The 25438-nt window shown below is 44.7% G+C and overlaps 1 protein-coding gene across 1 annotated transcript in view; it reads left to right on the top strand.

Moving 5' to 3' along the window:
• The window catches only part of LOC141047344 (uncharacterized), a 549461-nt gene that overhangs the window by 7184 nt on the left and 516839 nt on the right, over positions 1-25438 (top strand). Inside the window, exons 2-3 of the mRNA XM_073542405.1 lie at positions 10234-10383; positions 10513-10692. Of these exons, the coding sequence (XP_073398506.1) occupies positions 10234-10383; positions 10513-10692 (330 nt within the window). The remainder of the gene's footprint in view (positions 1-10233; positions 10384-10512; positions 10693-25438) is intronic.

Here is a 25438-nt window from a genome sequence, read left to right as displayed (position 1 = left end):
CCAAGCTGGGAATTCAGTTGTCCTTCTCCTCTGCGTTTCATCCTCAGACCAATGGGCAGACGGAGAGAACAAACCAGACCTTGGAGTCGTATTTGAGATGTTTTATTTCCGCTGATCAGGATGATTTGGTTTCATTTTTGCCCTTGGCCGAATTTGCTTTAAATAATAGAGCTAGTTCTGCCACTTTGATGTCACCTTTTTTTTGGAACTTTGGGTTTCATCCTCGATTTTCTTCAGGGCAGGTGGAGCCTTCTGCCTGCCCAGGTGTTGACACTGTGGTGGAGAGAATGCACCAGATCTGGGACCAAGTGGTGGATAAGTTGTCTCTCTCCCAGGAAAAGGCCCAGCGGTTTTCTAACCGACATAGGACCGTTGGTCCCCAGTTTAAGGTGGGTGATATGGTTTGGTTATCATCAAAAAATATCGCTATGAAGGTAGCTTCTCCTAAGTTTAAGCCTAGATTTATTGGGCCTCACAAGATTTTGGAGATCATTAATCCGGTCTCTTTTCGGTTGGCTCTTCCTGTCACATTTAAAATCCATAATGTGTTTCATAAGTCCTTGTTGAAGAGGTTTGTTGAACCAGTAGTTCCTGGGGTGGCACCTCTGGAACCTGTATTGGTTGAAGGTAACACGTAATATGAGGTAGAGAAGATACTGGATTCCCGTCTGGCTAGACGGAGACTCCAGTATTTGGTTAAGTGGAAGGGTTATGGTCAGGAGGATAATTCCTGGGTCTCTGCCTCTGATATTCATGCCAAAAGATTGGTGCATGCCTTTCATCGGGCTCACCCTGATCGCCCTGGTGGCGTGGATGAGGGTTCGGTGACCCCTCCTCAAGGGGGAGGTACTGTTATGAGTTCATTTTCCCCTTCACCATTGAGGTCTGATGAACTCCCTCTTCTGGTGAAGGAAGGTAGTGAGGCTGATTACCAATCACCTGAGGTGGGAGAGGATGACTGGGCGACGGGGATCTCTGACTGGATATAAGGCAGCTGACTCCCTTCTGCCTCGCTGGTGATTTCTCTGTGGAATTCTAGGAGACCAGTCTGATTCCTGCTCCTCAAAAGCTAAGTTTTCTGCTTTGCCTTTTTGCATTTGTTTTTTGGTTTTAGTTTGCCTTGCTTTTCTGGATTCTGCCATTCCCTGCTGGGGTGAGCTGAATTCCTTTTTGCTCTGTCTTCAGAAAATACCTGAGTACTGACATAGTCTTTTTGAAGCCTAGCGTCTTCAGGGCCTTTTTCCCCGTCAGTCTGTTGGCTCTTATTTTGATAGGGTTTTTTGCGGATTGCAGACAGCAGCTTTCCTATCCTGCCCTATCTAGTTAGCTTGGGCCCCATCATTTGCTCAGTCTATATTTCTATCTGTGTTAGTGTTTTTTCTTCTTGCTTCACCGTCATTATATGTTGGGGGCTGCCTATTGCTTTGGGGTCTGCTCTGGGGCAGTTTAGATTTCCCTTTTTGTCTTTAGGCTATTTAGCTCTCCGGCTGTGATCGAGGGGTCTAGGGCACCGTAGGAACCCCCCACGGCTACTGCTAGTTGTTGTTGATAGGTTCAGGGGTCTGCAATCCGATAGCTGCCAACTTCTCTGGTTTTCTGGACTTAGCTAGCATTTCTGTTTTTGCCTCCTATGATGACTCATTCATAACACATGTCCCTCTTGCAGACTATCTCTTATTGCCAGCTGCAGCGTGTGCACAACTTTCTCCAGTTTGGGGCCCAGGCATCGGATCCTGTGCAGGGCAGGCACCCCTCCCCCTTCTCTCTGGTGAAGACAGCAGAAGACAGGACAGAGGAGGGGAGATTGCCCCCTGCAGTCTAGAGCCGGTGCAGGACGGGAGCACTGCAGCATACAAGTGAGTTTTGATGTGCGTGCCCCTGCTTCTAGTGGGGGGCAGCTGCTCCCCCTGCCCCTCGCTGGCTACGGCCATGATTCACACACAGCGTTTTTGCGGATCCATTTTTTTGCAGTGACTCTGGTCATCCCAGAAAAGTCAATGGATTTCAAGATATGACATTCAGACACATCGTTTTGTGAGGATCCATTTTTGGGCTGAATGAGCATGTCAGTTTGTCTGGCGTTTTTCTAATCTGCTTTTGCTATTGAAAACATTATCTATGTGTTACGGGGGCGGAACACACTTAAAAAAATATAAATAAGCGTGTTTGCCGCCCGGGGTCCACCGTGCGGCAGATGGAAAAACCGCTGCTAACAGAGGCAAAGCACTACGGCGGTAGTGTGCACTGGGTATAACTGCACCCAATATGCACTGAGGCAAGCTCTATTCACACATAGAGCTGCACGCACAGAGTATACAAAAACGCTGAGTCTGTTCTATGTCACAGACTGACAGCAACACAGATACGGTATTTAAGGTCACAGGAGTAGCCTTAAACCGCAGGACTACTCCGTCTAGACCTACCGTAACAAAAGATGCGGAACGTCGCAACTGCGAACGTCCGACAGACTGCAACCGCAGCGCGGTGTGCACGGAGCACCACAGGAGACACCACAAACTCGCTGGCGTGATGCAGGACGCTAGCTGCTGGAAAAGTATAGCTGGAGCGCGCTGACGCTAGCGCTGCTACTGGCGGCTGCCCAATCACTCACACAATCGTAATATCAGAGGAAAGGGGTTTCATAATATGTCAGTCACCAGTCCAAGCATCCATCACCATACATACAGCAGCAGTATGAAAATACTAGCGCATGGCATAGCGGCCATGCGCACTTTTTATAGCGTACGGGACCTGACGGAAATCTCCAGAGCCCTGAGCATAACCAATCGAATCAGGAGCAGGACCTGAGCAGCTGCCTCCTGAACTCCAATGAGAGCTAGTCCCGTGAGCATGCTCAGAAGCTGGGACAAAGGACTTATCCTCTGGAGACAAATGTGTGGATCTGGATTCCCGCATAGGCATTATAGAACCCAGATTCCTAACATTACCCCCCCCTCCTAGGGCCCCCTCCTTCCTGAACCCTCCAGTCCACCAACCTGTGCCCGACAGAGGTACAGGTCTCAGACTCGTCAAAAGGTGAGCCTGATGTCCGAAAAGCAGGATACACGGACGGTATCAGGAGAGGCCAGATCGCCAGGTCTCAGGAGGGATACCCAGGAGACAATGGGAGTTTTAGGAGATGGCCGTCGTGTAACGACGGGTGTAGCCACACTCCGTTCGGGAAGACTATCCCGAGCACATAGGGTGCATGCCCGTATAAATTTCTTTACGTCCCGAGCCCTGTGCCGCCACCAATACGCACCGGCCAAAGACTTTGTGGTCTGCATATAACCACGATGGCCGTCCGCATTGGGCGCGTGTGCCCACGCGAGGACTTTAGGCCGCTGGCAAGGAGGGACAAAGGTCTCGCTTACCAGCTCACAGTCAGAGCATTGCGGGAAACTGTCTTCCTGGGAAGCAGCTAGTAGGTGGTGACAACCGCATACAGGCTCTTGAACCGGACATGTCTCAGACATGGCGCGAGACACCTCCATGGGCTCGGATGGCAGAACCTCTAGTTCAGACACCTCCAGACGCTCAAAAAATTTGGGAGCCGGAGTACCTCTCCGTTTGGAGTGTGCTCACTCCAAACCACGCTCCGAAAAACGGAGGTCAATCCGCGAGGAGATTGATATTAACTCCTCGAGATTGGTAGGAATTTCTCTCGTGGAGAGGGCATCCTTTACATGCTCCGCTAATCCCTTCCAGAACACAGGAATTAGAGCCTAGTCGGACCACTCCAGCTCGGACGCCAGTGTTCGAAAACGGACGGCATATTGACTGACCGAGAGTGATCCTTGGGACAAGGCGAGCAATTGCAGGGAGGTATCATGTGTGACCCGTGGACCCAGAAAGACCTGCCTGATAGCAGTTAACAAATTAGCTGCGGTCCGGATATCCGGGTCACCACGCTCCCATAATGGCGTGGCCCATTCCAGCGCCTTGCCTGACAGTAGGGATATAATAAAGGCCACTTTGGCCCGCTCTGTAGGGAATTGCGCAGCCACCAGCTCCAGGTGAATCGAGCACTGGCTGATAAAACCTCTACAGGAGGCGCCATCCCCAGAATATTTTTCGGGTAACGGGAGGCGGGTAACTGTCGGTGCAAGGGCGGACACGGACATACGCCCAACCGTGTCCGTAAGTGCTTGGACAGCAGCATCTGTGGCCTGCGAAGCTGCGAGAGCTCTCTCAAGGGTAGCAAGACGATCCTCGAGCTGACGCACAAGCTGTAACAGCTGCTGCTGTCTGCCATCTTTAGCCAGACCCTGGCGCTAGTATTATGTTATGGCGGTGGAACACGCTTAAAAATATATAAATAAGCGTGTTCGCTGCCCGGGGTCCACCGTGCGGCAGATGGAAAAACCGTTGCTAACAGAGGCAGAGCACTACGGCGGTAGTGTGCACTGGGTATAACTGCACCCAATATGCACTGAGGCAAGCTCTATTCACACATAGAGCTGCACGCACAGAGTATACAAAAACGCTGAGTCTGTTCTATGTCACAGACTGACAGCAACATAGATACGGTATTTAAGGTCACAGGAGTAGCCTTAAACCACAGGACTACTCCGTCTAGACCTACCGTAACAAAAGATGCGGAACGTCGCAACTGCGAATGTCCGACAGACTGCAACCGCAGCGCGGTGTGCATGGAGCACCACAGGAGACACCGCAAACTCGCTGGCGCGATGCTGGACGCTAGCTACTGGAAAAGTATAGCTGGAGTGCGCTGACGCTAGCGCTGCTACTGGCGGCTGCCCAATCACTCACACAATCGTATTATCAGAGGAAAGGGGTTTCATAATAAGTCAGTCACCAGTCCAAGCATCCATCACCATACATACAGCAGCAGTATGAAAATACTAGCGCATTGCATAGCGGCCATGCGCACCTTTTATAGCGTACGGGACCTGCCGGAAATCTCCAGAGCCCTGAGCATAACCAATCGAATCAGGAGCAGGACCTGAGCAGCTGACTCCTGAACTCCAATGAGAGCTAGTCCCGTGAGCATGCTCAGAAGCTGGGACAAAGGACTTAGCCTCTGGAGACAAATGTGTGGATCTGGATTCCCGCATAGGCATTATTTAACCCAGATTCCTAACACTATGAGATCAAAAACCTTTCAGGTGATGCGCTTTTTTTAAAAAGCTGATCTGCTTTTGCAGCTGAAAAACGTATCCTCAAAAAACGCAGCAAAAACGCTGTGCGTGAATGTAGCCTTAGATCAGGAATAGAACAGTCATTTATAGGACATTTCATAACTTTCCCAAATTCCTATGAAAAAATATTCAGCATATTCTGCATTGAACTACTGTACCCAATTTATTATATATTGTCGGAGTCCATTTTATACCGACTCCACCAAAATGATCACCGACTCCACGACTCCGACTCCACAGCCCTGCTGGGTACAATTGCATAATCCTGTTATTGACTGGGATTCTTGGGATATTGTGAAATGGGGTCCTAATTGTTCAAATGGTTGTCTTTCTGCTGTTCTGGTGTCGTCCGTTAGTCTGGAGGGTATTCCGGAGTATCTGAAGGATTTTGAGGAAATGTTTTCTGAAAAAGAGGCTGAGGTCTTGCCACCACATCGGCCCTATGATTGTACTATCAGGCCGGGATCACACATACGAGAAACTCGGACGAGTCTCACATGTTAATACCTGGCACTGCCGCCGACACTCGGATCGGAGCGTGCGGCCGCATAGCAATACATGCAGCCGCACGCTCCACTCCTGAGTGCCGGTGGCAGTGCCGGGTATTAACTTGCGAGACTCGTGCTAGTTTCTCGCATGTGTGATCCCGGCCATAATCTCATTCCGGGTGCTAAATTGTCCAAGGCCCGTTTGTAGAATCTTTCCTGCCTGGAACATACCGCTATGAAATATTATATCTCAGTAAGCTTACATAAAGGTCACATCTGTCCCTCTGTCTCTCATGTGACTACTGGATTCTTTTTTGTCAAAAAGAAAGGTGGTAGTTTACACTCATGCTTCGATTTTCAGGAACTAAATAAAATTACGGTGAGAAATACTTACCCTCTCCCGCTTATTCCAGATCTTTACAACCAATTATCTGGGGCTAAAGGGCCTGTCACACTAAGAGATATCGCTAGCAATATCGCTATAACTAGTGACGTTATAGCGATATTGCTAGCGATATCTCTGTGTCTGATACTTACCTACGACCGGCTCCCCCGCTTGTTATCGCTGATCGCGCGAGAACGTTCAGGACTGTTTCTCGTTGTCGGCTTCCTGCGGCGCTTCCTGCTGTGAGGACGAGCGACGCGTGGAGCCGGGCGGGAGGACGCAGGATCGCCTGGTGTGACAGGTAAGTAGCGACCCCAGCGATGTCGCTAGTGAGATCTGCCTATGTTGCAGCTCACTAGCGACCACTTAGCGATGTACCAGCGATCCTGACCTCGTCATATCGCTGGTCGGGATCGCTGGTACATCGCTAAGTGTGACAGTACCTTAAGTGATTTTCCAAGTTGGACCTCAGGGGAGCATATAATCTTATCCGTATTCAGGATGGGATGAGTGAAGAACTGCATTTCTTAACTCTGAGGATTTGTTTGAAAATGTGGTCACATCCTTTGGTCTCACGAACGCGCCAGCTGTTTTTCAAAATTTCATTAACGATGTATTTTCTGACTTCATTGGGCACTTTATGGTGGTATATCTAGATGACATTCTCGTATTTTCATCTGACAAAGAATCTCGCATGGGTCATTTACGTGCAGTTCTTCATAGGTTATGGGAGAACTCTCTGTTCGCTAAACCTGAGAAGTGTTCATTTTTTGTCCAAGAGCTGTCCTTTCTGGGGTTCATCCTTTCTGCCAATGGGTTTTGTATGGACCCTGGAAAGGTACAGGCCATTGTTGATTATTAATATCGCAAATTTATTAAGGGGTTTTCTCAGGTGGTCAAGCCTCTCACTGATCTCACTCGTAAGGGGGCTGATCGTAAAGCTGGTCATCTCCAGCACTTGAAGCCTTTTCTATATTGAAAAAATGTTTTCTGTCTGCTCCTGTGTTGGTCCAGCCCGATCCATCTGAACCATTCATTATAGAGTTGGACGCATAAGAGGTGGGAGTGGGGGCAGTGCTGTCGCAGGGACCCGTCACTTTGACTAACTAAAGATCTTGTGCCTTTTTCTCCAGGAAATTTTCTCTTGCGGTGAGAAATTACGATGTCGGGAATTGGGAGTTATTAGCCATAAAATTGGCTTTTGAAGAATGGAGGCATTTTTTGGAGGGGTTGTTCATCGGATCACGGTGATTACAGACAACAAGAACCTGTCTTACATTGTAAATAGACAATGGCCCAATACTTTCAACAAAGCAAGATGCGGTAACCCCTGAAAATGAACCGCCATAGCAATATTAGGTTCCGCTACATAAGCATAGACAAAAAATGAGGAGAAAAGGAGCAATCGAATCCAAATAGTATAAAAATATATCAAAATCTTTATTAAGTGCGGACACAAACAGTATATATAAATAGCCAGCAAAGTTGCAGGTAGCAAATTAACACCAATGACAGGAAAGGCAGGCAAAGGGGGGAAGATTAGGTGCACCTGTACCAAACTTAGCCAAAATGGCTTGTGAAATATGCTGACATGTTCAGTGGCTGGCACAAATGCCCAAATATAACCACATCAATTCTTGGGAAATTATCCTAAAGGCTGGCCAGCCAGTGTGCAGTCAGGCAACAATGCCAATGGCAGTAAGCTATATCCGTAACGTCATTTACTGCATCATATGACGCGCAAAGTCGTGAAAGGAGGGAGTTTACCAGGTGGTTCACGGATACCCCAAGCCGTGGGACAGACCCTTGGGGACTCCCTCCTTTTCCTTTCCCTCCTTGATGTGGTTATATTTGGGCATGTGTGCCTTGCTCTGAACATGTCAGCATATTTCACAAGCCATTTTGGCTAAGTTCGGTACAGGTGCACCTAATCTTCCCCCCTTTGCCTGCTTTTCCTGTCATTGGTGTTAATTTGCTACCTGCAACTTTGCTGGTTATATATACTGTTTGTGCCCGCACTTAATAAACATTTTGATATATTTTTATACTATTTGGATTCGATTGCTCCTTTTCTCCTCATTTTCTGTCTTACATTCAGTCTGCCAAATTTTTGACTCCTAGACAGGCGAGGTGGTCGCTTTTTTTTTCACCCTTTTATTTTTATGTCACCTTTCGGCCTGGTTCCAAGAATGGCAAGGCCGATGCCTCATCTCGCAACTTGGATCCGATATCGTCTCTCGAACCTCCTTCCTCCATTCTTCAGCATGGGGTGGTTGTGTCTGGGGTGTCCTCCGAATTGGAACTTGAAATTTGTGGGGCTCAGTCTCTTGTTCCTCCGTCATTGCCCGATAACAAGCTTTTCGTCCCAGTTCAGTATCTGTTGAGGGTGTTCCAGGAGTTTCACAAATCTGCTCTCAGTGGGCATTCGGGTGTCATGGCCACCCGGAGAGCTATTGCTAGACTGTTTTGGTGGTCCTCCATGTCTTCTGACATCGCCGTGTTTGTGTCTGCTTGTGATATGTGTGCTGTGGTGTAGTGACCACTGTGTCCGCTAGGGGGCGCTGTGTGGATGTCCCAGGAGAGAGGATGAGTGGCAGAATACTGAATGACTGTTATGTATCTCAAGGTGGGTGGCCTTGAGATGGAGACTTATGTGTGTGTTGATCAGCAGTGATACTGCTGAGGTGCTGGTTCAATGTGTCAGGGACTAGTTACCTACAAACCCACCCAGAGGGTGTGTTTAAGAACGCTCGTATAAAGTGTGTATGAGTGGTTGAAGGACCTGTGATGAGGTCATAGCCATGTGACCCAGTGGGCATGGCTGCGGACCATATAAGGTGGCCAGGGTAGGTCACATGGGGTGAATGCAGGGACCTGGTTGGTCCGTTTTGGAAAGCCCCATCTGGGAGAGATGGGGGCTGTCTTCCTGACAGCAATGAACGCTGTGTTGAATGGCTGCACGTGCCTGATGATTCCCTGGATGGAATGGACGTCTGCAGCATGATGAAGGGACAATGAGGAAACCCTGACGTGGGTGAGATAACTGAGGCTGAAGAGCCTGTGTATGCATAACCTGTGTGACCACAGGTATCACAGAGCTGAACTCTGTCATGGAAGCTATGCTGATGTGATGAAGTTTATGTTGCTGCTGTGGGTTTTATGATGCTAAATAAACCGCATAGACTATGATTGTTTATGGAAAATCCGTGCCGGATCTGGTTTTGTGGCGGCTAAGCGAGTATCCCATCCATGAATAACAGTGCTACCTTACAGTGCTCATGCTGAAGTCTCCAATACCTGGCCGACTGGGGAATTGGTGCCATTGCAAATTCCGGATAGACCTTGAACTCATTTATCCATAGATTTTATCACTGATCTTCCTCCTTCTAATGGCAAAACAGTGGTCTAGTTTGTAGTTGACAGATTTAGCAAACAGGCGCATTTTGTTCCTTTGTCAGGACTACCTAACACTGAAACAATATCTAAGTTTTTTATTGAGCACGTTGAATGGTTGCATGGTGTGCCTCTGAATGTGGTATCTGACAGAGGGGTGCAATTTGTGTCCAAATTTTGGAGGGCGTTTTGCAAGATATTGGGTATTAGCTTGACCTTTTCCTCTGCCTACCATCCCGAGACCAACGGTCAGACGGAGAGGACCAATCAGTCACTAGAACAGATTTTGCGGTGTCTTGCCACTTCCCAGCAGAATTATTGGTGTTCCTCATTGCCCGTGGCTGAGTTCGCATTTAATAATCGGGTTAAACAGTATACTGGCACCTCTCTGTTTTTCTGTAACTACGGTTTTCACCCCTATTTTGGTGAATTTCCAGGCTGGATTCAGGGTGTCCAGGGGCTGAATTGGCAGTTCAACGGTTGGGGGAGGTTTCGATGGAGGTCCAGAAGAACATTGGGGTGGCTCAGGGCAAACTGAAACATTTTGCTGATAATCAACAATCTGTAGGACCTAAGTTTCTGGTAGGAGATAAAGTGTGGTTGTCTACCAAAAACATACGTCTGAAACTTCCTTCCGTCACGGACTACCACACACAGATTTTCTGTTTTATAAATGTAGATGTAAAAAAAGAAAACTAAATACTGTTAAAATAATAAATCTTATGTTTCCCTTATTATTTCCAGTAATTGTTTTATTACGCAACATTTTTATGATGTTACATCGGCTCATCTTCTTCTCATTCAGGTCTCTACAATATCGGATCCTCTCAGTGAAGATCTTCTATATAAAAGAAGTTTTCTTAATTACCCATCACAAATAGATATGGAGAGAGAAAAGATGGCAGAGAAAATATTACACCTCACCCTAGAGATCCTCTTCCGGCTTACTGGAGAGGTGAGAGATTCTGATGACGTCACATTACATCATTCTTATCTATGGGACTAACAGATGGACAGAACTGGAGAGGTGAGGACTCTGGAAATGTCTGTAGTGAGATTTATTAATGTGTCTCTCCATAACCAGGATTACACAGTAGTGAAGAAGACCTCTAGTGAGCGCTGTCAGGACCCTGTGTCTGAGGGATGGGGAAGACCCCTGAGCCCAATCACGGGGCCTCCACCTCACCCCCTGATACATGAGGACATCAATGACCAGAAGATCCTAGAACTCACCTACAAGATGACTGAGCTGCTGACTGGAGAGGTGACACTGCTGGGAATGCTGGGACATTATACAGTAACGCTATGAAGGGATTTGGGGGATGACGGTATCATTGTATGTGTCAGGTTCCTATAAGGTGTCAGGATGTCGCTGTCTATTTCTCCATGGAGGAGTGGGAGTATTTAGAAGGATACAAAGATGTGTACAAGGATGTCACGATGGAGGTTCCCCAGCCCCTCACATCACCAGGTAATAGACAGGACTAAATACACACGACCTATAATTATCTGTATGTAAAGAATGAATTCAGTCTCTGTATATGTTTCCTCCAGATCTATCCAGTAAGAGGACAACACCAGAGAGATGTCCCCGTCCTCTTCTTCCACAGGACTGTAAACAAGAAGATCCCAATGTTCCTCAGGATCATCAGGTAGATGGAGAGAAGGTGTCATGAGATCTCCCCTATGATGTGTAGACGGCTGTGAAGGTCTTGTGCGCAGTCTTGTTTTATCCACCAGTATTATATGTTTTATACTTGTGTAATGAGAACGGTGGAGATGGCAGGATTAGAGCTGATCATAGATGTGACTTCTCCATCTGTCTGTGACTTTTACAATATTTGTTTCAGGGTGAAGATCTGACCCATATTAATATTACGGAGACATATGTGAGGGGCGATGAGTGGTGTAAAGAGGAGATTCCTACATATGACTACCCAGGTGAGTAGTAACCACTAAATACAGAGAGGTCACAGGTTCTTCTCAGTCACCGGCTGTGGCTGCTTTATCGGTGGTGTAGTCCGGATGTATTACAATTGTGTGATCACCATTTTGCTTCTTGACCACAACGTATTCAACCACCCAAAAGTGTTCAAATGACTTTAGGCATTGAAAGCCCTTTTCTATAGAACTTAGCACCTGGCAGATCCAACTATCATCTGAAATAAGAAGACGCTGACTGTTACCTTCCCAGGTCTGTAAACTGCAAAGCCCAATGACAAAAACAACAAATAAGGTAACCGTATATTGGAGCACAAATAGGCTAAAATATATCCGTGGAATACATATAGTATCACGCTTCAAGAACCACAATGGGTAAATTTGCTGACCAAAAAACTGGACAATTATGAGCAACTGGACAATCGGAAATCAATCTAACATAAATCCAAAGAAAAAAAAGACCCACAGTCCATATAATATATACTGTTTAAAAGATTTTTTTATTAGTATTACAGATTAAAATAATGTAGCATAAATGTCAGATATAACAATAAAAATGAAATTTCGGTATGTTGATCCAGAGCGCAACTATCCATTTTGTATATAATAAAATGATGTGGATAATTATATAAGGGAAAAAAGTGTCTATACATATATGTTAAAGAAAATTTTTTACAGAAAAAACATCCAATATAAAGTGCACAGATCTCAAAAAGGGAAAAATCCCATATAAAGTGCATACAATGTGTAAACAAATATCTCAGTAGTGCATATACCACAACTGTGTATTGGAAAATCCCAGAGATAAGACAAAAATAATGTGCGAAGTGCAAAAAACACCACCAGGTGTCAGTGTATCCACATCATACACTGTATGACCAGGGAATAGATGTATCCAGAGGCATAAATAAATATATAGTACCAAGGGTTAATAATATGTAAGTTTCAAAATGATATGCTCCTGGACAGGCGCCCTCCACAACGCGCGTTTCACAATGCTGCCTTCGTCAGGGAGTGGCGCCAGCAGGAGAGAGGATGGTGTGTGTGTATATATATACAGTGGGGCAAAAAAGTATTTAGTCAGTCAGCAATAGTGCAAGTTCCACCACTTAAAAAGATGAGAGGCGTCTGTAATTTACATCATAGGTAAACCTCAACTATGGGAGACAAACTGAGAAAAAAAAATCCAGAAAATCACATTGTCTGTTTTTTTTTCATTTTATTTGCATATTATGGTGGAAAATAAGTATTTGGTCAGAAACAAAATTTCATCTCAATACTTTGTGATATATCCTTTGTTGGCAATGACAGAGGTCAAACGTTTTCTGTAAGTCTTCACAAGGTTGCCACACACTGTTGTTGGTATGTTGGCCCATTCCTCCATGCAGATCTCCTCTAGAGCAGTGATGTTTTTGGCTTTTCGCTTGGCAACACGGACTTTCAACTCCCTCCAAAGGTTTTCTATAGGGTTGAGATCTGGAGACTGGCTAGGCCACTCCAGGACCTTGAAATGCTTCTTACGAAGCCACTCCTTCGTTGCCCTGGCGGTGTGCTTTGGATCATTGTCATGTTGAAAGACCCAGCCACGTTTCATCTTCAATGCCCTTGCTGATGGAAGGAGGTTTGCACTCAAAATCTCACGATACATGGCCCCATTCATTCTTTCATGTACCCGGATCAGTCGTCCTGGCCCCTTTGCAGAGAAACAGCCCCAAAGCATGATGTTTCCACCACCATGCTTTACAGTAGGTATGGTGTTTGATGGATGCAACTCAGTATTCTTTTTCCTCCAAACACGACAAGTTGTGTTTCTACCAAACAGTTCCAGTTTGGTTTCATCAGACCATAGGACATTCTCCCAAAACTCCTCTGGATCATCCAAATACTCTCTAGCAAACTTCAGATGGGCCCGGACATGTACAGGCTTAAGCAGTGGGACACGTCTGGCACTGCAGGATCTGAGTCCATGGTGGCGTAGTGTGTTACTTATGGTAGGCCTTGTTACATTGGTCCCAGCTCTCTGCAGTTCATTCATTAGGGCCCCCCGCGTGGTTCTGGGATTTGTGCTCACCGTTCCTGTGATCATTCTGACCCCACGGGGTGGGATTTTGCGTGGAGCACCAGATCGAGGGAGATTATCAGTGGTCTTGTATGTCTTCCATTTTCTAATTATTGCTCCCACAGTTGATTTCTTCACTCCAAGCTGGTTGGCTATTGCAGATTCAGTCTTCCCAGCCTGGTGCAGGGCTACAATTTTGTTTCTGGTGTCCTTTGACAGCTCTTTGGTCTTCACCATAGTGGAGTTTGGAGTCAGACTGTTTGAGGGTGTGCACAGGTGTCTTTTTATACTGATAACAAGTTTAAACAGGTGCCATTACTACAGGTAATGAGTGGAGGAAAGAGGAGACTCTTAAAGAAGAAGTTACAGGTCTGTGAGAGCCAGAAATCTTGATTGCTTGTTTCTGACCAAATACTTATTTTCCACCATAATATGCAAATAAAATGAAAAAAAAACAGACAATGTGATTTTCTGGATTTTTTTTTCTCAGTTTGTCTCCCATAGTTGAGGTCTACCTATGATGTAAATTACAGACGCCTCTCATCTTTTTAAGTGGTGGAACTTGCACTATTGCTGACTGACTAAATACTTTTTTGCCCCACTGTATATATATATATATATATATATATATATATATATATATATAAACAAAGAGCCAATCAACAACAGAGTGTGTGAAATGAACTACCAATGAAAGTGAAGAGATGTGTTTGACAAGCTGCATGACGTAGCCAGAATAATATGAGACCAACTTCTCACTGCGCATACCCGGAAATAAACTGTATATTCAGCAATAGCTGAATGCGCAGGAACGGAAGGTACGTTGCTCACACAAACATGTGATGCAGCGTCCTGAGCACAGAGGAGAGCCTCCTTGGCAACAAAAGCAGCGGGACCCACCGCTGAGAGCGTTGTGTGACGCACACAGGGCGGGAAGTGAGGCGGGCTCTATGTCCAACCCGTCAAGCACCCGGGGAACAAGGGAGTTGTTTCCAGGATACCTGAAGTCGTGGCAGCACACAGAGACCACAGCACCCCACTGCCACACGCACGTACCGCAATCAGAGGTGTAAGGTCCATGCTTTAAAAAGCCATAATGCTTAAACAATAAAAGGGATAACAATAAGACCAATAATACTGCATATTAGTACATATTAATAAGAAATAAAACAATGTTTCATACCTATTCAATTATATAATATACATATATAGACAAAGAACATAATAAATAATAAGTCAATGTATAAATTTATATTTTCCCATCCAGCCCAATGACAGCGTGCGTAGATTATGCTGACAAGTTAGAAAATCAAAAAGAACAAAAAAATCACACAAGCGCTTACCGGCAAAAAAGAGAACTGTGCCCTCAGCTGCTAAGGTCAAATAGGGGTCGGTGTCAGCCCAAACTACATAAAATAGCGAAAATAAACAGATTGACCTGCGCTATAGGTCTAAAGAAAATAAGCAATGATAAAAAACCAAATAGAGAAACAACCCACTCTAAAACATACATGGATAAAATAATGGCATGTACAGTATATATAGCATATCACTCACCAATAGAAGGCAGACCAATAGATATGATGCAAATTGGTGGCTGTGACTGCTACTTTTTGATAGAGGTGAGAAGATGCACGACAGATGTCTTACTCCAAGGGGTTAAGTGAGCCATGCTCCTTAACAATACAAATGCAAATGACAGCTTGTGAAAACTGGAGGGAGTGAGAGCTACTAGCAATAGACCGAAGCCAGATGAACTCCAAGGCAGTGAGGCTGTAATGAAACCCAGCACGGGGAGCGAACTGCAGAGAGGCAGACGCTGGCTGACACAGAGTGGTGGGAGGTCGGGAGGTTAGAAGTGCAAGGTAAAAGCAGGGAAGCCTCAGCCGAAAGCGTCCCTGGATACCTGCTTGGAAACAGCCGCCCGAAAGTATCTGAGCATGTGATGTCACAGCCCGTACTGTTATGAATGAGTCACCGAGGAGGAAAAAACAAAAAGCAAGCTAAGCCCAGAAAACCGGAGACGTTGGTAACTAGCGGATTGCAGACCCCTGATCCTATCCACAACAACTAGCAGTAGCTGTGGAGCCTGCCTACTGAGGTCCTCGACGCCTTGTCACGGCCGGAGAACTAAATAAGCCTAAAGAAAGAAAGGGAAAATCTAAACTGCCCCAGAGCAGACCCCAAAGCAATAGACAGCCTCCAACATGTATTGTCGGTGAAACAAGATGAAAATACAGGCACAGATAGAAAGATAGGCTGAGCAAACGATGGGGCCCTCACTAACTAGAAAGGACAGGAAAGAAAAGCTGCTGTCTGCAATCACGCAAAAAACCCTGCCAAAAAAAATGTCCAACACGTCTGATAGAAAAAGGACCTGAAGTCGCTAGACTTCAAATCACTATATCAGCACTCAGGTATATTCTGAAGATAGAGCAAAAGAGATCAACTGATCAGGGACAAAATGGGGATTCAGCCCAGACCCAGCCAGGGCTAGCTGAACACAAAAACTAAGTAAACCAGACAAAACTCATATGAACAATAGCAGAGAAAACTTAGCTTTAGGAAGGCAGGAACCAAACTGGAAACCAGAAGCCACAGTCAGGAAAAATCACCAGCAAGAAACTAGGGAGTCGGCTGCCTTAAATCCAATCAGAAACTCCTGATATCCACTCGCAGTCCTCTTCCTCAGGTGGCCGGTCTCTGCCATTTAGATCAGCTTCATTACCTCCCTTCACCAACAGAGGGAGTCCAGATAGAGAACTCACCACTCCTCTGTCAGCACAGCCAGCTCCATAACCCTCACCAGAAGCAAACCCGAAAATGAGCTCACAACAGATACCTGGTGATGAAATCCGTCTTGTGGTTGTTGTTTAGTCTGTATTTGTAGTTTTCAGTTAATGAGATTCTCGTGTTCTGGGGCGGGGCTATGGGTGTGATTATATGCGAGGCTTTATGTGGTGCCCTGATTACATATGCATCTGTATTGGCTTATGACAGGTCACTGATCCCTCAGTGGCCTGCCCCCATTTTTACATAATGCATATAATAGCGTTGGTATTATTGATGATGATGCCTATAATATTGTGGCTCTTGTGAGACTTAGAAAAAAATTACATCCAGCAAAATGTCACCGGCGATGGCGGCGCCTGCACAGTAGCATCTATAAGTAAGAGATAGATGATACTGGACAGGCGCCACCGGTGTCATTTTGTTGGATGTAATTTTTTTTCTAAGCTTCACAATAAACACAATGTTATAGGCATTATCAACAATATCAACACTATTATATGCATTATGTAAAATAGGGGCCAGGTCATTGAGGGATTACATACGCTAATTACCCCAGAGAGGTTTCACCACTAGCTACTCATTTACTACTGATGAAAACTGTTGAGTTTGATCATTTCATTAGATGTGTTATTGTCTATACTCAGGTTTGACTATAGTAGTTAGTACCCAAAATACTCTGATTTAAACAATTCCTGCAGCCAGTTTTGTGTTCCTAATCAGCCCCATTTTTAAAATATGATGTGTCACTTTATGTGGTGATAACTTTGGAATTATTCACAAGGGATAACAGAAAACAAATGAATCTTACAAATTATTTTCCAGCTTCGCACAATACCCTATATACGGTTGTACACTACTGTCTGGGCACATGGCAGTTTTCAGAAGGGAAGGAAAGGAGCGCCATTTAGCTATTTGAATGCAGATCTTGCTGGAATAGTTTGCAGACACAATGTATTGGGAGCACTGTTTGTGGTCACCTGGCAGCTCAAAAGATGTCCACCATGAACATACTTGGCACTATCTTCTCTGCCTTCCATATCCCAAGGATTGCCTTGCTCATTGTCCTTAACCCCTTTTTGGCAGATGACATACTATCCCGTCCATGTGCCCTAGGACTTAATTCCCAAGGACAGGATAGTACGTCATTATCGTTCAGTGGCACTCACGGGGAAGGCGCCGCTAATCACGGACGGGTGACAGCTGATTATCACAGCTGACACCCGGCACTATGTGCCAGGAGCGGTCACGGACCGCTCCCGGCACATTAACCCCCAGCACACTGCGATCAAACATGATCTCAGTGTTCCAGTGGCATAGAGAAGAATCGTGCAGGGAGGGGGCTCCCTGCGTGCTTCCCTGAGACCCTCGGAACAACGCAATGTGCTCGCGTTGTTCCAAGGGCCTCCTCCCTGCAGAGAAACCTCCTGCACTGCCTGTCATATCGCTGATCAGACACAGTGCAGTAACATATAGTAATGTCCCCCCCTGGAACAATGTAATAAAGTATAAAAGAAATGTGTAAAAACAATTTTTAAAAATTTCTTAAAAAAAATTTTTCCCTAATAAATTCTTATTTTTTGTAAGTAAAAAAAACAATAAAAATACACATATTTAGTATCGCTGCGTCCATAACGACGTGGCCTATAAGACTGTCCCACTAGTTAACCCCTTTAGAGAACCTCTTAAAAAAAAAGAAACAAGGCAAAAAACAATGCTTTATCATCATACCGCCGAACAAAAAGTGCAATAATACGCGATCAAAAAGACAGATATAAATGAACATGGTACCGCTGAAAATGACATCTTGTCCACAAAAAATGAGCCACCATACAGCTCCATCAGCAAATAAAAAAGTTAAAGCTCGAAGAATAAAGCGATGCAAAAATAATTATTTTTTATATAAAATTGTTTTTATTGTATAAAAGCGGCAAAACATAAAAAAATAATATAAATGAGGTATCGCTGTAAGCGTACTGACCTGAAGAATAAAACTGCTTTATCAATTTTACCACACGCGGAACGGTGTAAACGCATCCCCCAAAAGAAATTCACCAATTACTGTTTTTTGTTCATTCTGCGTCCCAAAAATCAGAATAAAAAGAAGCGATCAAAAAATGTCCTGTGTCCGAAAATGGTACCAATAAAAAATGTTAACTCGTCCCGCAAAAAATAAGACCTCACATGACTCTGTGGACCAAAATATGGAAAAATTATAGCTTTCAAAATGTGGTGATGCAAAAACTATATTTTGCAATAAAGTGTCTTTTAGCATGTGACAGCTGCCAAATATGAAAACCCACCATAAATAGTAAATCAAACCCCCCTTTATCACCCCCTTAGTTAGGGAAAAATAATAACATTAAAAAAATATATTTATTTCCGTTTTCCCGTTAGGGTTGAGATTAGGGATAGGGGTGTGTTTGGATTAGGGTTGGAGTTAGAATTGGGAGGTTTCCACTGTTTAGGCACATCAGGGGCTTTCCAAACGCGACATGACGTCTGATCTCAATTCCAGCCAATTTTGCGTTGAAAAAGTCAAACGGCGCTCCTTCCCTTTCCGAGCTCTGCCATGTGTCGCAACAGTGGTTCCCCCCCCACATATCAGGTATCAGCGTACTGAGGACAAATTGCACAATAAATTTTGGGGTCCAATTTCTCCTGTTACCCTTGGTAAAATAACAAAATGGACCTGAAGTAATTTTTTTTTGTGAAAAAAGTTAAATGTTCATTTTTTTTTAAACATTCAAAAAATTCCTGTGAAGCACCTGAAGGGTTAATAAACTTCTTGAATGTGGTTTTGAACACCTTGAGGGGTGCAGTTTTTAGAATGGTGTCACTTTTGGGTATTTTCTATCATGTAGACCCCTCAAAGTGACTTCAAATGTGATGTGGTCCCTAAAAAAAATGGTGTTGTAAAAATGAGAAATCACTGGTCAACTATTAACCCTTATAACTTCCCAGCCAAAAAATTTTTGTTCCAAAATTTTGCTGATGTAAAGTAAACATGTGGGAAATGTTACTCATTAAGTATTTGGTGTGCCATATCTCTGTGATTTAAGGGCATAAAAATTCAAAGTTGGAAAATTGCGGAATTTTCGCCAAATTTGCTTTTTTCACAAATAAATGCAAGTTATATCAAAGAAATTTTACCACTAACATGAAGTACAATATGTCACGAGAAAACATTGTCTGAATCATCAGGATCCATGGAAGCATTCCAGAGTTATGACCTCATAAAGGGACATTGGTCAGAATTGTAAAAATTGGCCCGGTCATTAACATGCAAATCACCCTTGGGGGTTAAGGGGTTAAACACCCTTACATGGATCTGGACCTACACTGGGGCCCCTAGGCTTGGACCATAGTGTTACCTGTTATTCTGTGATATTAGATGTCAAGACGAATAGTCAGGTAGCTTGGTCAGAACCAGAAGGACAGAATACAGAATCAGAAGACAAAAGAGTAGTCAATAAACGGGCCACGGTCACAACAGGAAACAAATACACAAGCCGCAAGCTGAACACAGAGGACTGAACCAGAGGAGAACATTGCTTTATCTGGCAGATTCCAGAAATGTGCTTTGAGCTTTAGTAGGGTGTGATACTTTCCAATTGGCTGAAGTAAGGAGCAGATTACTCCAGCTGGACAGCAGGAACAGATCTCAGATGAGATTGCACACACCATATAATAATAATAATAATAATAATAATAATAATAATAAATTTTACTTCTATAGCGCCGACATATTCCGCAGCACTTAACATTTCAGAGGGGACTTGTACAGACAATAGACATTACATCATAACAATAATCAAATAGATCATAACAGATACCAAGAGGAATGAGGGCCCTGCTCGCAAGCTTACAATCTATGAGGAAAAAAGGGAGACACGAAAGGTGGGTGGTAACAGTTGCCCTGATTGTATGGACCAGCCATAATGTTAAGTATGTAATAGTACAGATGCAGAGGGCTAATGGATGAATAAAGAATGTGGGAACATGATGCGGGGAACCTGGTTATGGTAAAAACTTTTGGCTGTGCCACATAGGGATAGATTAGGTTAATGTGTTGAGGCGGTAGGCCAGTCTGAATAAATGAGTTTTCAGGGCACACTTAAAATTGTGGGGATTGGGGACTAATCGTATTGACCTGGGAAGTGCATTCCAAAGAATTGGCGCAGCACGTGTATAGTCTTGGAGACGGGAGTGGGAAGTTCTGATTGAGGATGCTAACCTCAGGTCATCAGCAGAACGGTGGGCGCGGTTAGGATGGTATACTGAGGAAATGTAGGGTGGTGCTGAGCCATGAAGAGCTTTGTGGGTGAGGGTAATAAGTTTGTACTGGATTCTGGAGTGGATGGGTAGCCAGTGTAATGACTGGCACAAGGTAGAGGCATCGGTGTAACGATTGGCGAGGAATATGATCCTGGCAGCAGCATTCAAGACAGATTGGAGGGGGGAGAGTTTGGTAAGAGGGAGACCGATTAGAAGAGAGTTACAATAGTCGAGACGAGAATGAATAAGAGAAACAGTCAGAGTTTTTGCGGAGTCAAAAGTAAGAAAAGGTCGAATTCTAGAAATGTTTTTGAGGTGCAGATAACAAGAGCGAGCCAGTGATCGTATGTGGGGGACAAAGGAAAGCTCGGAGTCAAGTGTGACCCCAAGACAGCGGGCATGTTGCTGGGGAGTAATAGTGGAACCACACACGGAAATGGCAATTTCGGGTATAGGTACATTAGTAGCGGGAGGAAACACAAGGAGTTCAGTCTTTGACAGGTTCAGTTTCAGATATAGTGAGGACATGATGTTAGACACAGCGTTTAGACAATCGCCAGTGTTTTCTAGAAAGGCTGGCGTGATGTCAGGAGAAGAAGCGTATAATTGGTTGTCATCAGCGTAGAGATGGTACTGGAAACCAAATCTACTGATTGTTTGACCAATAGGAGCAGTATACAAAGAGAAGAGGAGGAGGCCTAGGACTGATCCTTGAGGAACCCCAACAGTAAGGGGAAGATGAGAGGAGGAGGAGCCAGCAAAAGATACAGTAAAGGAGCGGTCAGAGAGATAGGAGGAGAACCAGGAGAGAACGGTGTCCTTGAGGCCAATGGAATGGAGCATAGTGAGGAGGAGCTGATGATCCACAGTGTCGAATGCTGCAGAGAGATCCAAGAGAATTAGCATGGAGTAATGACCACTTGATTTAGCTGTTAGTAGATGATTAGGGACTTTAGTGAGGGCAGTTTCAGTAGAGTGTAAAGAGCGGAAACCGGATTGGAGAGGGTCTAGAAGAGAGCTATCAAAGAGATAGCGGATAAGACAGGAGTGGACCAGGCGTTCCAGGAGTTTAGAGATGAAGGAAAGACTAGAGACAGGTCTATAGTTAGCGGCACAGTTTTGGTCGAGGGATGGTTTTTTAAGTTGTGGATGTATGACGGCATGCTTAAATGAGGAGGGAAAGATACCAGAAGAGAGAGAGAGGTTAAATATTTTAGTTAGGTGAGGGGTGACAGCAGGGGAAAGGGGCTGGAGTAGATGTGACAGAAATGGGTCACTAGTGCAAGTGGTTGGGCGAGAAGGTGCAAGGAGCCTGCTTACTTCTTCTTCTGTGACTGGTTCAAAATCAGAGAGTGAGCTAGATGCAGTGGGGGAGGGAGGACAGTGCATGGTATGAGGTGATTGGGAGATAATTTCATGTCGGATCTGGTCAATTTTTTCTTTGAAGTAATTGGCCAGATCGTCAGCTCGAAGCTCCGTGGTTGGGGCCTGTACTCTTGGGTTGAGTAGAGAATGAAACGTGTCAAAGAGACGTTTAGGGTTATTGGACAGTGAGGTGATGAGGGTGTTGAAATAGGTTTGTTTTGAGAGGTGAAGGGCAGTGTTGTATGTTCGAAGCATAAACTTATAATGGATGAAATCTTCGGGAAGGTTGGATTTTCTCCACAGACGTTTGGCGCAACGGGAGCACCGCTGCAGGAAAAGTGTTTGCAGGGTGTGCCAGGGTTGTCGCTGTCTGTGTTGTGGTGTTCTATGTATAGGAGGTGCAAATTCATCCAGGGCACTTTGAAGTGTTTCGTTGTAATGCTTCAATGCAGAATCAGGACATGAGAGGGAGGAGATAGGGGCCAATGAAGACTGCAAGTTCTTCAAAAGTTTCTGGGTGTTAATGGCCTGTATGTTTCTATAAATATGGACAGTGGGGGTGACCTGAGCAGCATGGCAGTTCTTGATAGAGAATGGAAGAAGGTTGTGGTCAGAGAGCGGGAGAGGGGAGTTTGCAAAATCATCCACTGCACAAAGCCGAGAGAAGACCAAGTCGAGGGAGTTTCCGTCTTCATGCTTTGGAGAATTATTAAGCTGCAAAAGGCCGAACGAGGAGGTTAGAGATAAAACGTGAGTAGCAGATGGGGAGAGGGGAAGAGCAATGGGGATGTTGAAATCGCCCATAATGAGGGTAGGGATGTCACAGGAGAGAAAATGTGGTAGCCAAGTGGCAAAATGATCCAGGAACTGATTGGAGGGGTCGGGAGGATGATATACCACCGCCACTCGCATGGAGAAAGGGGTGTAGAGTCTGACGGCATGGACCTCAAAAGAAGGGAAGACAAGTGAGGGTACTTGAGGGATAACCTGAAAGGTACATTTTGGTGATAGGAGCAGACCAACGCCTCCACCTGCTCTATTGTCTAATCTTGGGGTATGAGAGAAGTGTAGTCCACCATATGAAAGAGCAGCAGCAGCGGTAGTGTCTGACTGCTGGATCCAGGTTTCAGTAAGAGCCAGGAGGTTAAGAGAATTAGAAAGGAAAAAGTCATGAATGAAGGAGAGTTTGTTACACACTGAGTGAGAATTCCAAAGGGCACAATTAAGAGAGACAGATGGCAGGCAGGGAATATTAATAAGATTAGAGGGGTTTCTGAGTGTAGCAGTTGGGGGGGGTTGACTTTCTATAACATGGGGGACCTGGGTTGGGAGCAATGTCTCCTGTGACTAGGAGGAGGATAGAAAGAGTGAGCAGATGGTTAAGTGATTTGTGAGAGCGTCTCTGATGTTGAATGGTGGGACTGACTGGATCTGTGCTGTGTAGCAATGTGAAAAGAGCGTGAGTGCTATGCATAGGAGAGGAAAGGAGTGAGGGGCCAATATGGACGGAGTGTAGAGAGTTAATACCATGGCGTTGGATGTGTGTAAATGCAGCGGCCAGGATATAAATTATACAAATGCATATGGTAAATTTTTGCGGTAGCCCAAATGTACAGGGAATAGATTGATTTATTTGTCTTAGGCCTGTTTCACACTTCAGTTTTTTCGTGTCAGTTAAAATCCGCCAAAATGTCGGAAAGCGGATCTGTTGCTAACTGATGTGAACGGATGCCACCGGACGTTTTTTTTGACGGATCTGTTGAATGAAGAATTTTAAAGTTACCGCAGCCAGGGGAGGGAGGGAGGGAGAGAGAGTGAGAATTTTTTCCGTTAGCAAGAAAGGATTTCAGGGTTAAATTTCCGGCTGACTTCCTTCATCCGGGCATGCGCAATGTAAAATGCGGATCCTGCAGCAAAAAAAACGTTGCATGGTCCGTCCAGGCATGTTGGCGGACGCAAAAAATTTGGCGGATCCGCAAAAAAACGGATCCAACGGATGGCCATCCGTCAAGATCCGCCGGTAATGCAACTCAATGGGGAAGAAACGGATCCGCCAAAAAAAAATGGCGGATCCGTTTTTTTAAAAAAACGGCGGATTTTGACTGATGGTCAAAAACGGAAGTGTGAAACAGGCCTTACCTGTCTCCTGCCCTGTCTAACTGCCATGTTATAACTGCCAGCGTACTTTGATACATGTGATACCATATGCAAAAGCCCTAATATAACTAAATGACAGAAAAACCAGAATAGTCGAAATCCCCGTAAAGTGATTCCATTTTATAAATTAATTCACTGAACCACATTCCGGAAATTAACACGCAGTGGATGCTGGAGAGTGAAAATTACACATTTGCCACTTTATTACCCAACACATGGTGCCCAGATTGTGCTCCAGGAGACACACACTGTAGAAAAAAGTGGATTCTTCTCACTATAATATTGCTAAATAAAAAGATCCTAAATGTTTGCGCACACTGCAAGATTCAGAAGTGAGCGCCGATTTTGCAGGATTGGTTTATAAAAACCTTGTTGCTATTCTGTTAACAGCCTTTAAGCCACAAATAGTGTGGGAACATCTGTTTTTCCATTAACAGATGATGGACCTGAATGGGAACTGTTTTTTGTGAGATGAGAATTGGTATTATTTTTTGCCTACATAACATTGATTGGTTTCTTATAATTCTATATTTGGGAGGCAGAATGAACAAACAGTTGAACACCACACACTACTCGTTCATCCAACAAGGTTTTCTATTAGACTGTGAACTGTCATTGTCTTTGTAAATAAAGTAAGATATTTTATTAAAAAATAATAATTGTTTTTTTCTTAGCAGATTACTGTACCAGATCAGGGGGACAGCTGACATCTTCAATTTTTAAATCTGACGATCTTGAGATCCTACAAGATACAACTGAAGTGATTGCTATTACTCCAGATATACCATCATCCCTTCACAGAAAAGATCTGTCATCTGATCCTATGGAACAGGTCCCATCTTCTCACTCATTACCGACTACTAAGAAAAATCAAAGTCACAAAAGAGGCATTAAAATACCCACTGCTCCTAAAGCAAAGATGTCATTTTCATGTTCAGAATGTGGGAAATATTTTACATGGAAATCACATTTTGTTAAGCACCAGAGAACCCACACAGGGGAGAAGCCTTTTTCATGTTCAGAATGTGGGAAATGTTTTAACCGGAAATGCAGTCTTGTTATACACCAGAGAACTCACACAGGGGAGAAGCCTTTTTCTTGTTCAGAATGTGGAAAATGTTTTAACCGGAAATCGGTTCTTGATAGCCACCAGAGAACTCATACAGGGGAGAAGCCTTTCTCCTGTTCAGAATGTGGAAATTGTTTTACACAGAAATTCAATTTGGTTAAGCACCAGAGAACGCACACCGGGGAGAAGCCTTTTTCCTGTTCAGAATGTGGAAAATGTTTTAACCGGAAATCGGTTCTTGATAACCACCAGAGAGCGCACAGAGGGGAGAAGCCTTTTTCCTGTTCAGAATGTGGAAAATGTTTTAACCAGAAATCGGTTCTTGATAGCCACCAGAGAACTCATACAGGG

The sequence above is a fragment of the Dendrobates tinctorius genome, unplaced genomic scaffold (genome assembly GCF_039654945.1).
Source record: "Dendrobates tinctorius isolate UK_male_01 unplaced genomic scaffold, ASM3965494v1 ptg000126l, whole genome shotgun sequence".
NCBI lineage: Eukaryota > Metazoa > Chordata > Amphibia > Anura > Dendrobatidae > Dendrobates > Dendrobates tinctorius.
Note: the sequence above shows the minus strand (reverse complement) of the source record. Positions and strands in the feature narration are given on the sequence as shown.